A 15,003-nucleotide genomic window follows, 5' to 3' on the forward strand; every position below is an offset into this window, starting at 1 on the left:
ATCCATCCTAGAGGGTGCTTCCTTTTTGGCTGGTGGTGCAGCAAGTACCTCCAAAGTTAGACCCCCTGAAAAACACTTCCTGATGGGACATGACACTGAAGAGCTCTGTGCAGTGGTATGAATAAAGGGCCAGATCTTCTTCCAGGGGAACTGCTGGCAACATACCATGTCTTCCCAAGAAGCTTTCAAACTGCAGAGAGGGTCAGGATGGGGGACTGGGGTGTTACTTTGCTTCTTTCTCAAGCCTTTCTCTCAGCCACCACCACAGGCTGCCTCCTGAGATTGAAGGTGGCTTTGGCTGCTAGAGCAACTTCATTGGGACAGTCAGTGCCTATGACAGAGGAGAGGTGGGGCTGGTGCTGAGAAGAGTTGACTGGGTGTGGTTGCCTCCTCTCAGCCTCTGGTTTCCCAGCTCTGAGTGAGCTGGGACTCATGGCCAGGAACTAGAGCAAAGGGCTAGGGATCTCAGAGTGTAGGGAGGCCTCCTGGTCTCTGGTGTCTGTCTCCTGGGGCTCTTGTCCTCAGGCAAGGAGGCCCAGAATCTCTGGTTCCCTTGCAGATCCTCAACAAGTACGATTCATGGATCTCCTTCCTGAGCAGTGTGCGGTACTGGATGGCCTTCAACGTGGAGCGGGCTTGCCAATCCTACTTTGGCTGTGTGCAGTGCATCAGCGGGCCCTTGGGCATGTACCGTAACAGCCTCCTTCAGCAATTCCTGGAGGACTGGTACCACCAGAAGTTTCTGGGCAGCAAGTGCAGCTTTGGGGATGACCGGCACCTCACCAACCGAGTCCTGAGTCTCGGCTACAGGACTAAGTATACAGCTCGCTCTAAATGCCTCACGGAGACCCCCACCAAGTACCTCCGGTGGCTCAACCAGCAGACCCGCTGGAGCAAGTCTTACTTCCGGGAGTGGCTCTACAACTCTCTGTGGTTCCACAAGCACCACCTCTGGATGACCTACGAGTCAGTGGTCACGGGTTTCTTCCCCTTCTTCCTCATTGCCACAGTCATACAGCTCTTCTACCGGGGCCGCATCTGGAACATTCTCCTCTTTCTGCTGACAGTGCAGCTAGTGGGCATTATCAAGGCCACCTACGCCTGCTTCCTGCGAGGCAACGCAGAGATGATCTTCATGTCGCTCTACTCCCTTCTCTATATGTCCAGCCTCCTGCCGGCCAAGATCTTTGCCATTGCTACCATCAACAAGTCTGGCTGGGGCACCTCTGGCCGAAAAACCATTGTGGTGAACTTCATTGGCCTCATCCCTGTGTCCATCTGGGTGGCAGTCCTCCTTGGGGGGCTGGCCTACACAGCTTACTGCCAGGATCTGTTCAGTGAGACAGAGCTGGCCTTCCTGGTCTCTGGGGCCATCCTGTATGGCTGCTACTGGGTGGCCCTCCTCATGCTGTACCTGGCCATCATCGCCCGGCGATGTGGGAAGAAGCCAGAACAGTATAGCTTAGCCTTTGCTGAGGTGTGATGCAGCCCCCAAGCAGAGCGGGAAGAGTGCAATGGGTAAGGGAGGGAAGGGGAATGGAAGAGAAGACAGGGTGGGAGGGAGAGGGAGTGCTGTTTTAGTTTCTTAATGGTCCAAAGTGCAAAGAATGGTGACTGTCGTATGGCCTGGGACAGCTCTGCTTCGAGGAGGCAAGTCCAGTGCAGCGGAGGAGGCAGAGGAGGCACTGTTTTCAGGCCACTTGTCTGCTGCCTCCGCACATACAGGGGGCCTCTGGGCAAGATTCCACTTCCTCCCCTGAAATCCAGAGGGAACTCAGAAGTGTACTAAAGCAAACAGTAAGTTCCCTTCAGTGGCAGCTTCTCACAGGTGAGTGAGCAACGAGGGCCCATGGGAGGGGTTCTCAGTCCACCTGAACACAATCAGAGGTGGTGGGAGTACTTCTGAGTGATCTGGGCCAGCTAGTAACACCCACCTCAGTCTAGTTATCAATGCAATAAGATTGTGCCTGAAATACAAGGCCCAGAAGCCTGATCTTTGGGCATCAGAAAACAGGGTCCAGGAATGGTGCTTTCTTATGTGAAGTACCTCATTCCACATCTCAGCATCCCAAGGATGAGCCAGACTAGCAGGGAGTTAGCACTGTACTGTTTTTAAGTGTGTGTGTGTGTGTGTGTGTGTGTATGTTAAAAAGGAAAGCTGGCCAGGAGGAACAAACATTGATGGTGGTGCTAAAAGCCATGGGTTACATGGAGGCTGGGAGCTGACTGTATTCTACCTGGAAATTGCCCAAACATCTAGATTAGCTTGTCTGTGATCTCTTCTGAGGAGGTGAAATGTTTTGGTCATCTACCAAGAAGATCAAACCCTAATGTGATAAGAAAGGAAGTGAGGACTTGGGTATTACAAACTGTATACTCCTGAATTCCTCTTTCAAATTCAGCTCTAAGCCAGCCTCCTTACTTGGCTTCCCTTCACGGTGATAGTCACCTCTCCCACCCTCCTCCTCACCAAGTTTTTCAAGGTGGCGAGTGAGACAGAGCCTAGGGCTCTCCTCGGCCCCTCTGCAGTCGGCCAGCCTGCCATCAGCATGTGGGGGGAGATTAGGAGTCTCTGACCAAACTGGCTGCAGCCTGGAGCTGCCTGGACAGGTTCCTTGGCAGCTGGACAGCACACATGACATTCAGGCTGTAGCTCTTGACAATCACCTCTAATGGAAAGCTTTTCAGCATTCCCTAAGTGAGCCCTCAGTCCAAGCCGGTCATCGTTGAGACTGTCCATCCTCCTCAGTGGCTTCTCCAGGGAATGCTTACAGCCAAGTTGTGGATAGTCACTACTGCACTTGCTTGCTCCTGTCCAGAAACCAAACAAAGGGATGGAACTGGTATCTAAATTCTAAGGTTCTTGTCTTCTCTCACGCCTCTTGAGGATGTTTGATTTTCCTCTGCTTTTTTGGAGAGGGTGTGAGGGAAGGCTGTTTTCTACAGATTTGCAATCCACAAGACTGCTCTGAGCTCTTGGGTTTAAAACCTGGGATACTGACTAAGCCTTTGACTTAGGGGTTGCTTGCTCCAGTGTGCTCTCTCCAGATGTCCACTCCAGAGGGCCTGCTGACCTGTCAGAACCAGCACCAAGGTGGAGAGTAGTTGGGGGCAAGCCTCTAGTGTGCCCAGGTGCTGCCCATAAAGGAATTAGGTGCACTCTGAGCGACTGGAAAACCTTGGTGCTTCCCTTCATCGCCCGCCAACTCATGGGTTTTCCAGGTGCGCCAACACTGCTGCATCGCACAGGCCTCGCGTTTCTAAGAAGACTGCTGGTTGACATCAGGCCTAATCCATGAAGGCTAGGAAGAGGCAGCAGGCATTTGCTAAAGGCAGTTGTTCCGGGCTCTTCCGTGTTTTTGCTGGCCAAGAAGTAAACTATTTTGAGCACTACAATGGAGGAAATCCGGTCAGCCAACTGCAGAGCTCAGACTTCACTAAGGGCTTGTTTTTCTTCAGCTTTTACTTGAAGGTTAACGTGGGATGGACTCCCAGATGGAGAACACTCGGCAGTCCTACTCTCAGCTCTGCCTTGCACTTAAGAGATTATCAACTTTCCCCAGGTCGAGCAGGCAGGTACAAGTAAGTGGGCTCACAACGTTTGACCTCGACTGGTTTTTCTAAGTTATTTTGTACATTTTTCAGCAGCGAAACCAAACTGGGTCTTCAGCTTTATTCCCGTTTCTTGCAAGGGAAGAGCCTTTATACAATTGGACATGTTTTGTTTTTTCCTCAATGAGAATTTTAATCCTCTTTTGTATTATTTCTACAATTTGTAAACATATTTATTTTTACTTTTTTTTTTTTTTTTTAACTTTCTGGTGAAATTTTTTATACTGCACTTATTTGTCAAAATAAAGAATCTCACTTAAGGCTGGTATCTCTGAACTCCTCCTTTCCTCTTTGAACTAATGAAAGCTCTTTAATTCAGTTCCATGATGGGTATTTGAGGCAGAACTAGTTTCAGCAAGGTAATTCCCATGGAACTCAGAAGCAGGTAACTCGTCAAAGCTGCCTCTGGACCTGGGGATACAGTAGGCCTGCCTGGTAACTGCACACCTGTGGTGGCTTGGTTTTTACTGCAGAGGATGCATAGGGTCTGTGGAGAAATTACTGAGCCAATGAGTTAGCCCTAGCTAACCAGTTAAGGCTAAAAATCAAAGCTTGCTTCCTCCTTGAGTGAAAGTATATTATCTTGAGAGGTCATGGAGGATTCTGGCCAAGTTGAAACAATGAAAAGCAGTGGTTAAACTTCCTTCCCTGTGGAACAGGTAATAAAAAGGGAGTGAAATCAACAGCCCTCTCGTCTCATTTATTAAAGAAACAGTAAGAAAAGATACAATGCGGGAAAAACACCAACCATCCTTTCACATCAGGCTGAACAGAGCACAGTGATTTCTCCCCTTTATCCCCCCACCCCCACCCCAATTCCCATAATCCCATCCACATCAGTTTAATCTTGAGGTTCTTTGATTGGGAGTTACCAGTGGAGAGGGAGTTGGATGAGCAGTGGAGCCTTGGTTCTGGCTTCCTCTAAGTCCCAGGAGAAGGAAGCTGCAGTCCGTCTGGGGATACAGCAGATGCTGTATTTGATGGCTCTCTGAAGTAGCTGCACTTCCCTGTTCTGTGTTCAAGCCCCCGAGGGAAGAAGGTATGGCAGGAGAGGATGACCAGGTCAGTGTTGCAGAAGCATGGTCCTTTCACCAACGCAACATTTCTAGAGAGCAGTGAGCTCCTTCTCCAGTGGTGAGCAGGGGACTATGTATGAATTGGGACCTGCAGGCCAATGTATCCCTGAGGAAAGGTCCACAAGAACAAATCAAGAAACTAGTAAGAAACAAGGGGCAGAAAGCTGTGGGACAAAAGCACAGCAGGCTCCTGAAGGCTGGAGATTCCTTCTCTCAAGGTGGGTTCATTCCCACATGCCAGAGTCCACATCCCACAGGTAACGTTTCCGTCAGTCAAGAAAGACGCAGAGTGGGGAAAAGGCTCGTTTGAACTTGAGCCCCAGGTATGTACTTCAGACTGTAGTTCCATATCTACTCCTTCACCTGCCCAGAACCACAGTGCCTGGAAACCAAGGTGGTCCTGGAGAGAAAATGGTGTTTAAGGGGGTAACATTCCATTTGGGTACATTGCAGCCATTGGACCCCCTGGTCTGGGGAAAGCAGCTGGGTTTGTGCCAGGGAGGCTCCCCACTCTAGGAAATGGAACCAAAGTCTTGCTCACAGGGCCATTCATTCTTGGAAAGGAAGCTGGGTTTACACTGAGGGTCCCAGTTGGCCTTGCAAAAGGAGCTGGGTTGATACCCACAGGGCCTGCTGGCGAAGAGCCTAGGGGCCCTGGAGCTGGCCTGGGGAAGGTAACTGGACCAGGGCCTAATGGGCCAGTAGACCTGGGGAAGGTAGCTGGACTTGGACCCTGTAAGCCAGTGGGCCTTGGGAAGTTAGCTGGGTTGGGGCCTAGTGGCCCAGAGGCTCTTGGGAAAACTGCTGGACTTGAACCCTGGAGGCCAGCAGACCTCTGGAAGTTAATTGGGTTTGAAGCCAATGTGTTAGAAGACTGAGAGAAGGCAGCTGGGTTCAAAGCCCCTGAACCTGTCCCCCTTGGAAAGGGATTAGCATTTACTCCCATAGAGCCAGCAGGCCTTACAAAATGAGCTGAATTAGGGCCAATGGGGCCAGGAGCCCTTGACAGGGGAGATGGATTTGGCCCTGGAAGGCTAATCCCCCGAGAGCCAGGCCCTGCATTTGGGCCTATGGGGCCAGGAAGTCTGGCCATGGAAGATGGGCTTGTGCCCATGTTTCCAGAAGCCTGTGAGAAAGAAGCTGAATTTGCTCCTAAAAGACCTGCTGCTCTTAGAATGGGAGCAAGATCTAGGCCTTGAGGCCCAGCCATTCTTAAGTTAAGACCAGATCCTGTGCCCAAGATGCCACCTGCTCTGGCATCCAGACTAGGGCCTGGGCCCAGGCCACCTGCCCTTGGATTAGGCCCAAGGCCTGGGCCCAGGCCACTTGATCTTGGGTTGGGCCCAAGGCCGGGACCTGGAAACATACTTGACCTCGGGGCAGGGTTTGTACCTACAAAGCTTGACCTCAGACTGGGACTCGGTCCAGGGCCCAGGCCAACAGGTCTAGGATTGGGAGGACCATTCCCAGAAGTCAACAGGACACCTGCTCTCAGGCTGGGTCCAGATCCAGGGCCCATGGGGCCACCACTTCTGAGGTCAGGACCTGTTCCCAGAAGACCACTTGGCCTTGGGTTGGACACTGGCCCTGGCCCTGGGAGACCCCCTAGCCGTGGGTTGGACAGAGGCCCTGGGCCTGGAAGAGCCCCTGCCCTAGGATTCAGAGTTGACCCTGGGCTTGGGCCCAAGAGCCCACCTGGCCTTGGGAAAGAAACTGCACCTGTGCCAGTGGGGTTCATCCCTCTTGGGAAAGAAGCCAGGCCCGGGTCACGAGCACCAGCAGGGAAAGGTGCTGGATTTGAAGCCAGAGAGCCTGATGAAGTGGGAAAAGGAGTGGGGTTCCTTGGAAACGGGGCCAAATTTCCACCAAGAGAACTGCCTGCCATAAGGAAGGGATCCGAGTTCATACCCAGTGGGTGGCCTGTGTTTAGAACAGGACCCCCCTGGGGTCCCAGGGAACCGTCCAGCCGTCCTCGAGGTGGCAGGGGGGCACGAGTCCAAGGAGTTGGCCGCTCTCGAGGGAAAATCCGAGGCTCTTTCATACTTTCCTGGGGACGTTGGTGATGATGGGCTTGGGGCGAGTTTTAAAAAGGATCTTGTTTTTGATGAGGGCTGTCACCAGGTACCGGGTGCCACTCTCACAGCCAAGTGCATCACAGTCCTGCTGCCCAGGAGTGTGTTTAACAAGGACGGCAAAAGGTCTCTCCAGGTGGATGATCTTCCCGTACAGGATGTGATGCCCCACGATCAGCACAGGGGTTCCCTTCGGCAGAACAAGAAGGAGACGCCTGAGGTTCAGGGCCAAGTCACAAAATTCAGGTGCTTCCAGAGATGCTCTCAGGAGGTGATGCTGGCACCTCCACTCCCTCTGCCACTGCTGAGAAGCCACAACGGACAACCCACCCTCATATCCTTTTTATTCTTTCCGGCCCCAGGTAAGAGAATTTCTACTTTCAGAACCATGACCTTTCCAGATTCCCCAAAGCTAAATTACCCTGCTACTGCAGAGGGCAGGGGTAGAGGGGAGAACAAGTGGGGCCTGGCTAGACCCTGAATAACAAACCTGAGGGCAGTCCTCACTGTGGGTCCTGGGAGCACCACCTTGGTGTAGCTTGCTTTCCTGAGGCATTAGGCAGGGAAAGAAAAGTCCCCTCACCTCAGTGGTGTAATGTAGGTCTCCCAGGAGGTTTCCAGCTAATCCAGTGCTGTGGCGAGCCTCGATCTCCCCCTGTAGCTCCATCAGCACCCATTCTGCCAGGCCTCCAGCCCCAGCACTGCAAGCAAAGGGCTGGCGGTTACACTATTTTGGAGGGGTGAAGGATGAATCATAGTGTCCTACACCACCATTCAAGGCCCAAGGGAACACCTTGTTGAGCACAAGTTCTTGGGAAATTGGGCAGTGCCAAGCACTGAACTCAAAACTGAAAGGCTGGGATTTGTGCCGGATGCATCTGAGGACCCCAATTCTTCCAGGGAAATTTCAAACCTATGTAGACTTAATCATTCAAGCTAAATTAAAGCTCTCAAAATTTACTCACCTGGAAATAACAATCTGCACCATGAGCTTTACGTCTTTAAAAAGCAACGGAAAAGAAGCTGTAAAGGAAAAATATATTTTTTAGGATAATCATAACTAATACTGTGTGCCAGGCACTTTCTAAATGCTTTAGACACATAGAGAATTGCTTCAGATCACCAAGGGTCAACTACCGTGTGGAAAGTTAATAGGTACCACAGTTGTGTTCAAGGTCACATAGCTACTAGTCAACCAGCCAAGATTTGAACCCAAGACATATACTGCAGAGCCCACCCTCTCGTCAGTATGCTAACTTGCCTTTCTCAGGGACATTATATTTTCCATTCTGTGTATGTCTAAAAAACTAAGGAATTCTTTTAGATTTTACTTTTTCCTTTGGTGATGGTGTAAGTGGATGTCTGCCACTTTGGTTATATTTCAAGATTTAAAGGATCCCTCTGAACTAAAAGCTGAGAGAACGGAAAAGGTCCTTCAGACTTTAGTGAATGGTAAGCTTATTTCTAACGTGATTCTCATCAAACACATTGCCCATCTTTCATTTAGACACTCAAACAACCCTGACGCTTCATCTTTCATTTTATACAATGGCCCCATCTGGTGGCAAGTTTGCAGTACTCTACAAGAATGAGTTAAAAGGGGACATTTTTGACTGAAACTGGCTTCTTATACTTGTCTTCCTAAGAAAGGTAGATTGACGGGGGGACTGAAGGGATGGGGGATTTAAACTATGACTTCTGTACAAATCTTTCCAATGAATAGATGAAGGATAGTGCAAGGTTATCAGATCAGTGTTTACAAACTGTAGAACAAGTTAACAGGTATTTATAATTGTGCTCACAATTAGCAAACACCTGCTTAAACAGGTTTCCTTATTGACATGTCAAGCTTTGTTTTGAATCTCCAGGGAAAAGTATCAATATACTGCCAGCAGCCCTGTATGACAGCAGAACCTCTTACTCTTGAGCACCAGACACACTCTGGAATCACGAGGCTGGTCAATAACTGGACTTTAAGTATAAATACCAGCTAGTATTTATTCAATGTTTACTATGAATCAGACGCTGTGCATATATATTATGAGTGGTATCTCATTCAACTACTTTTAGACAGGGACTTACCCATATTTTGCAGATAAAAGTTACTGAGGGATATACTCTTGCTTATATGTGGTACAAACACAGCTAGCAGATGGCAGAGCCAGCATAAAAACCTAGGCCATCTGACTTCACATTTGTAATCAATACCTCTCAACCAAGGAGAAAACCAAGTGAGAACAAAAAGGCATGAAGGCATCAGGCAGGCACTGCTTACATGCATTTAGCAAGAGCTAAATCAAGAAGGCATGCTGGAGGAAGTCAGACCTTCTGCAGCACCGCCTAGTGTGGTACCCCTTGACCACAGGTAATACACTGCCTCAGGCGAGCAAAGGTCTGACAGGTAAGAAGGCCGTACCTCCACCATCAACAGACCAACCAAAGCACTTTTAATATTCTTCCAAGGTCTCCTGAAGGAGAAAGACTAACAATTTAAAGTTAGAAGCCCTAAGTTCAGGTTCCAGCCTGAAGTGTGGACACTCATCATACACAAGTCACTGTGGGGCTAAAACCTAGATTGTCGGCTTCATTTAACTATTATGAAAACCAAATATTATTAAGACATGTGGAACTGCTTTAGAACACTAACATATAGCTAATTTTTCAAAGGATAAGTAAATCAGCATTTCCACATTATAACTATAAAACTTAAGAGGTAGGTACATTTTAGCCATAAATCAAAAAAGGCTCAATAAATGAAACTGAAGTTGTGAAGTTTCTAAGGGTTAATAAATGCATGTAGATCAAGAAAGAGTTCTTGTAAATGAGTTCTTAAAATTGTATTTATTTTTTGACTGGTAACTGCTTTACAATATTCGTTTAAATAAACTTTTGGTGACTGATGATACAGTGTATTTTCCTTGGTAAGTGTAAGTGATAGTAAAATACAGGTAGTTTCAGAGAAGCAATAAAGTGTTCACATAGATACACATTTTAGGAAAATCACAGCAAGGAAGGAGATTAATCTTTAAGACCTCTGACTTTGAGGTAGGAATGTACGGACTGTTTAGAAAAAGGGTATGTATTAACAGAAATATTTTCGGTGCATTCCCTATTTCCTGGACAGTCTCCTGCTAGAACAAGAATCAAAACAGTGGCCTACTTAGGGCTTTCACTGCCATGGGCCTGGGTCAGAGAACTAAGATCCCACTAGCTGCAAGGTGTGGCCAAAAAAGCTAAATAAATAAAAAGAAGAAGAAAAAGTGGTCGAAGTGGATAAAGGAAAACAGATGTCTGATAGCTGGATCAGAGTAGTTGCACCTCCATACTTGTTGCTAATGCTTCAACAAGCCCACACAGCTCTCTATCCACTTATGTAGGAGGCCCTGCCTGAGCACACTTATTGATACAGGCAGACAGCTAGCAGTTCTCCTAAAAATAAGAATCCTGTGGCCTAAACACTTGTGCTAGACCTAATGAGGCTGGAGATGTGACAACAAATGAAGTTCACATCCAGCTTGCAAGAGTCTAGCTCACAAGAACCCGTGGACTGATATGGCTGTATTTACGTATATGGGGGTATATTTAGCAAGTTAGTATTAATAAATAATGCAGGGGAACGCATCCCTTTGAATTTTAAAATTCTCCTTTAGCACCTTAAAATATCCTATTGGCTGAATGAGATTACTCTTTTTTCTTGCTCCATGCTCTAAACAGCTGTTCTTAAAACTAGGTGTGTTTACCTGGGCACTTCACTAATAAAACACCTAACAGAGGTGCATTTCACCCAGTGTGGAGACAGATAAAAAAAAAAACATGAGAACATGCAGTCCAATCTGTCCCCATCCCCTTGAGAGCAGGCAGAGCAAGTTAGGAAAACAAAGAGGTGAAGAAGTAAAATACAAGTCAAATCCTGTTGGTAACAAGTAACATTATAATGAAAAATTTCTGTAAAACAGAGATTTCTAAGTCTTCAGTCTAAACTCATTCCAAGATTTACAAATAACCAAAGCAATTTTTAAGTGTCTGTTCTAAGGTACTGCTTGTGTAGAAACTGCAGCTGTTATCAAGAGCAATATCTGAAGGCACAGTTTGACCAATGTACCATATCAAATCATGAAACTAAAAGTCAATGGAAAAGATTGCCCAGCACCTCTCTCTCTCAACAGCCTTGAGTTTAATCCCAGATTTAGATAGGATCAACTGTTTTTGGTTAAGAATAGTAATTCCAAGTTCCTGTAGAGCCAGAAAGAATTTTATGATCTCACATTTCAAAAAGATGTTTAAATTCAATGTATTTCAGAGTGGAGTCTCAAAAGCCACGACTACAGTATGGACTTGGAGATGGAAGGTATGGAAAAAACCAAACACCTTTTCCCTGCAATGAATTATTTTGACTCCCTATCCCCTCTTATAGAAGGGGAAATTTTTTTCTACCTAAGTTTTTGAGGCTATTACATGGCTAAATAAATACATATGTTCTGTACTCATTAGTCAAATGACTTTAGCTATGTAAAAGAAGCTTTTTAAAAAGCATTGTGTACATTTTAACTCCTAATTTTTTTCCCTTATGGAAAGACAAAAACAAAATGTCTTTGGGGGGGGGGGGGGCTTCAAGATTTCTAGAAATAGTATATAAAATTTTTTTAGAAATATCTGAGGTTACCCAGATCATTCCCAATCTTAAGACCTGGAGTTATTTTGGAGGTTGCAAGTAAAGCTGAAACACTGTTGTTTCTCAAGACAGTAGTCCAGATGACTTCAAGAGGCCTGAACAAACTACAGAGTAGCAAAGGAATCCCTTCTTCTCAAAACAAACCCATACTCACAATGGGAGCCCTAATCAAAACTCAAAAGGTTTGTCTGAAATCAGACCAAATCTGGGATATATCTTAACTGTCATTTTGAAGTCAGTTACTATTCAAGTTGTTAACAACCTGAAAAATTGAAGTGCCACCACAGTTTCCTAATTAGGAAAAAAAGTTCAGGCAAAGCATTATCTTTATAATACAGAAAGCTGCTTCTTACACAGCTAAACCTTTCTGAACATTTACCTGGATTTTTTTTTATCCTGAAAACAATCCTATGATACAGGCACTGTCTGTCACTCCCTTTTCACAGTGAGGAAACAATGTTTAGAGAAGCTAAAGGTTAAGTAACTGGTCAAACACCTCAGAGTGGCTGGTGTGGAATATGACCTTAACTCCCCCACAATCCATCCTTTCCTGCGGTCCTCTCACATACATAGCAAACCCCCTCCGCCATGCCTGATGTCTATAGAGGAACCTGCTTTATAAACATGCCTTTCTCACAGCATCTACCACAGGATGGCAAATAAACCACCTATGAGGAAAATCTTACATACTGCCACTATGACATCTGTGGGGTAGGCAGTTGAAATCAAGTAAGCATGCTTTTCATCATATCCAATTGATGAGGCTTAAATTTCTGAAATCCCTAGAGATGTACTCAAGGTCAGCTCCAGGATTCAAAACTATAGCCCAAACCAGTTTCCTTAATGTTAGACAAAATAAGTCAGAAGAACAGAGCATTCTTTGTCACTGATTCATCTAAACTACAAAATTTTTTATCCATTGGTTTCTGAATTGTTAATATTACTAAGTGCTTAACAGAGAACAGCATGAGCAAGGATCCTTAATAATGGTAACACCTCCCAAAACAGAAAGTGTGGTATGTATGGTATTAATTTTATTAGAGCTAAACAGTCTTTTAAAAATTGTTTTCATTAGGCCCTTTCAATTTTTTTCTTTTTAAAAAAAGGGGAATAAAGACTTTCACTTAATTTTTTAAAAATCCATTTTTATTAAAAAAAATTAAATATGACAAAATATTTGCAAATTGCTGGGCCAACAATTAGCCTTTATTGAGTCCTTATTTGGTCCCAAGGACTATTCTGTGTTCAGGGATTTAGTGAGAATTCAGTGTCAGACCTGCCTTCTGTGATTCTACCATCTTTCTAGCCTATGTATGATGGAGGTAACCTAACCTGTCACAGTTTCTCCACCAATAAACTGAGCATAAAAAAGAACCTATCTCAAAAAGGTTGTTTTATTAAATGAAGTTGTGAATGTGAAGTCCTTAGCACGTGCCTAACATGGTAAAACTTAAGGTCAAGCTATTGATTATCTGGAGGAACATGGCATTTTCTTAGTATATGTCCAATAGAATGACTTTACACTACTCTGTTTAATTATTTTAATCTTTATAGTGGACTAAAACGTCCTATAAAAGCAGCATGTTGTAAGAATAATATCAAGTTTACACAATGGGAGAACAATTCAAACATGGCAGTCAGGGTTTACCAAGCTGCTTCAGGGATTAAGTTCTGGAAGGTTTTCTTCTCTAAGCAAGGTAACTATTTCTCTGTGTGCCTCTCCAGCAAATGAACAATTCATGAACTTTTATATACAATTGGATACAGATTATTTTTATTAGCAGTGTTATTGTGGTTTTGTGACTGATGGGGATAGTCAAAGTTTCAAGGGAAGACCTTGTCTCTTGACAGACTTATTAAGTGCTAAAATCCAGTTTCTAAATGAAAAGCCTGCTCTCCTCCGAAAAGGGGCCATGGAGGGTAGGTGGAACTGAATGCTTCCGAACTTTTCATTAGTGAACAGTGTGTTCAAAAACGTGTGTGGACACTATGCATACATGTGGGACTTTCCCATCACGTTTTAAGATCCCCATGATGGAGGGAATCAATTACTGGTATTCGTAGACAATAGGTAGAAAAGATGGCTTCAGTCGTTCTGAGTTACTCCAGTTTTCTCCATCTTCTGCTACTCTGCGGCCCCATCTACCCTTCCTCCTCTTACTGCCCTGAGCCCCTCTCTTGCCCAAAGTCCCTTCCTGTCTAGTTCTGCTTGAGGTCTCCCTTTATACTGGATTTCCCTCCCACCAGCCCCATCTTCACCATCTCCCCTGACCCCCTCCTCCTCTCCCTTGAAATTGAGCTACAAGCACTTCCTATTTCTAGCCCCTCCCACTTTCTGGGACTTCTCTGTCCGCTTCCCCTCTCTTGCCCACCCCCCCCCATGACCCCCCCCGTCTTTTTCTAGGACCTCTTACCAAGCTGTTTAACCCTTTCTTCTACCTCCCAAGGAAACTATTTTAAACTCCATCCTCCAACCCCAGAATGGTCTTTCCAAACCGTTCACCCTCCTAAAGATCGCTCTAAACGTTATTCCTCTACCACCCTCATCTTCCAAATCGTTCCCTATGTCCCCCAATTCTTAAATACTTCGCTCCTCCAGGACCCGACTCCACCCCACTCTTCTCCGGTCTCTCACTCCACCCACAAAAGAAGCTGGATCACTCTCCAGTCTCTTCTTTCCAGTCACCCTCCTAACTACCGCTCCCAATAGCCTCTTCCTCCCAAGATTTAAAAATGTCCCCTCCAAAGAACTCACAGTCCTACCCCCGGCTTAGACCCTTTCTGATGTTCCCGCTACTTCCTGGGTTCCAGATCTCCCTCTCTCTCGCAAGCATTGCGTGCTGGGCTCCCTCCCCACCCAGGGAAGAGCCCCTTCCCGCACATACCTCGAGGTTCCGGCCCGCGCCGCCCCCTTCTCCGTCCTCCGCCCGCGCTCGGCCACTCTTTCCGCCCTTCTCCCACTCCGCCCTGCTCGCTCCCTTTCCTCCGCCTTCCGACTCCGCACCGCTCCCTTCTCCGCAATTCCCGGCTCTCCTACCCTGGGGCGCCTCTGGGTCGCCCCCACCTCTGCGCGGCCCTCCCCACTCCCCTCCCTCTTCCCGGCCTCCCCTCCCCCGCCCGCCGCTCCCCGCCCCTCAGCTCGCCATTCTTCTCCTCGAGCCGCGCGCCCCGCCCGGCCCCAGCTTCCTAGCTTCCCGCTCCCTCGCACCCTCGCCCCCCACCAATCCCCGGCTCAGCCCTCGCTTCCCGCGGCCTCCCGCGCTCCCTGCCCGCGGCCTGACCTGCAATGGCGGCCGCCGATCGCGGCGCCGCGCGGCCAACGGGCGACAACCGAACCTCCCGCCGCCGTCGCCGCCGCCGCGAGCACTGCCTGCGCACTTCCGGCCTTGCGCCGCGAGCACTTCCGGGGCAGAACACGCGAGCGCGCGCACGTGGGGCCGGGGCGGAGAGAGGCGAGCTCCCTGAGTGGCAAGCCCTTCCACCGGTGAGTTGGGGAAGGGGCGTAGGGAGCGGGGATGAAATGGGGGTGTATCTAGCGAGTGCGGCCTGCTCTAGGTCGGCCCCCCGGGAA

At 47.5% G+C, this 15,003-nt stretch overlaps 4 protein-coding genes across 9 annotated transcripts in view; 2 read left to right on the forward strand and 2 right to left on the reverse strand.

The window, feature by feature from the left end:
- The window catches only part of HAS3 (hyaluronan synthase 3), a 26,997-nt gene extending 22,295 nt beyond the window's left edge, over positions 1 to 4,702 (forward strand). For all 4 annotated transcript variants that reach the window (XM_043898923.1, XM_043898921.1, XM_043898922.1 and 1 more), the window contains one exon: positions 560 to 4,702. In XM_043898923.1, coding sequence (XP_043754858.1) covers positions 560 to 1,483 — 924 coding nt within the window. In that variant the 3' untranslated portion in view covers positions 1,484 to 4,702. The remainder of the gene's footprint in view (positions 1 to 559) is intronic.
- DERPC (DERPC proline and glycine rich nuclear protein) lies at positions 4,294 to 6,729 on the reverse strand. 2 transcript variants are annotated; one of them, XM_043898926.1, is made up of 2 exons: positions 6,026 to 6,729; positions 4,294 to 5,965 (listed from the first exon to the last, which is right to left on the reverse strand). In XM_043898926.1, exons 1-2 carry the CDS (start codon positions 6,727 to 6,729, stop codon positions 5,107 to 5,109), a joined length of 1,563 nt encoding a protein of 520 aa, XP_043754861.1. In that variant the 3' UTR covers positions 4,294 to 5,106. The 2 variants fall into 2 exon arrangements, with proteins under 2 accessions (XP_043754861.1, XP_043754862.1); XM_043898927.1 differs by having other exon boundaries at positions 4,294 to 5,961; positions 6,022 to 6,729.
- On the reverse strand, positions 4,294 to 14,834 carry CHTF8 (chromosome transmission fidelity factor 8). 2 transcript variants are annotated; one of them, XM_043898928.1, is made up of 4 exons: positions 14,714 to 14,834; positions 7,726 to 7,783; positions 7,344 to 7,461; positions 4,294 to 6,950 (listed from the first exon to the last, which is right to left on the reverse strand). In XM_043898928.1, exons 2-4 carry the CDS (start codon positions 7,746 to 7,748, stop codon positions 6,726 to 6,728), a joined length of 366 nt encoding a protein of 121 aa, XP_043754863.1. In that variant the 5' UTR covers positions 7,749 to 7,783; positions 14,714 to 14,834; the 3' UTR covers positions 4,294 to 6,725. The 2 variants fall into 2 exon arrangements, with proteins under 2 accessions (XP_043754863.1, XP_043754864.1); XM_043898929.1 differs by lacking the exon at positions 14,714 to 14,834 and adding an exon at positions 14,318 to 14,429 and having other exon boundaries at positions 6,726 to 6,950.
- The window catches only part of UTP4 (UTP4 small subunit processome component), a 26,581-nt gene continuing 26,360 nt past the window's right edge, over positions 14,783 to 15,003 (forward strand). The window contains exon 1 of the mRNA XM_043898920.1: positions 14,783 to 14,916. The gene's annotated coding sequence lies outside the window, so the exon portion shown is untranslated. The remainder of the gene's footprint in view (positions 14,917 to 15,003) is intronic.

This window comes from Cervus elaphus, chromosome 4 (genome assembly GCF_910594005.1).
Source record: "Cervus elaphus chromosome 4, mCerEla1.1, whole genome shotgun sequence".
NCBI lineage: Eukaryota > Metazoa > Chordata > Mammalia > Artiodactyla > Cervidae > Cervus > Cervus elaphus.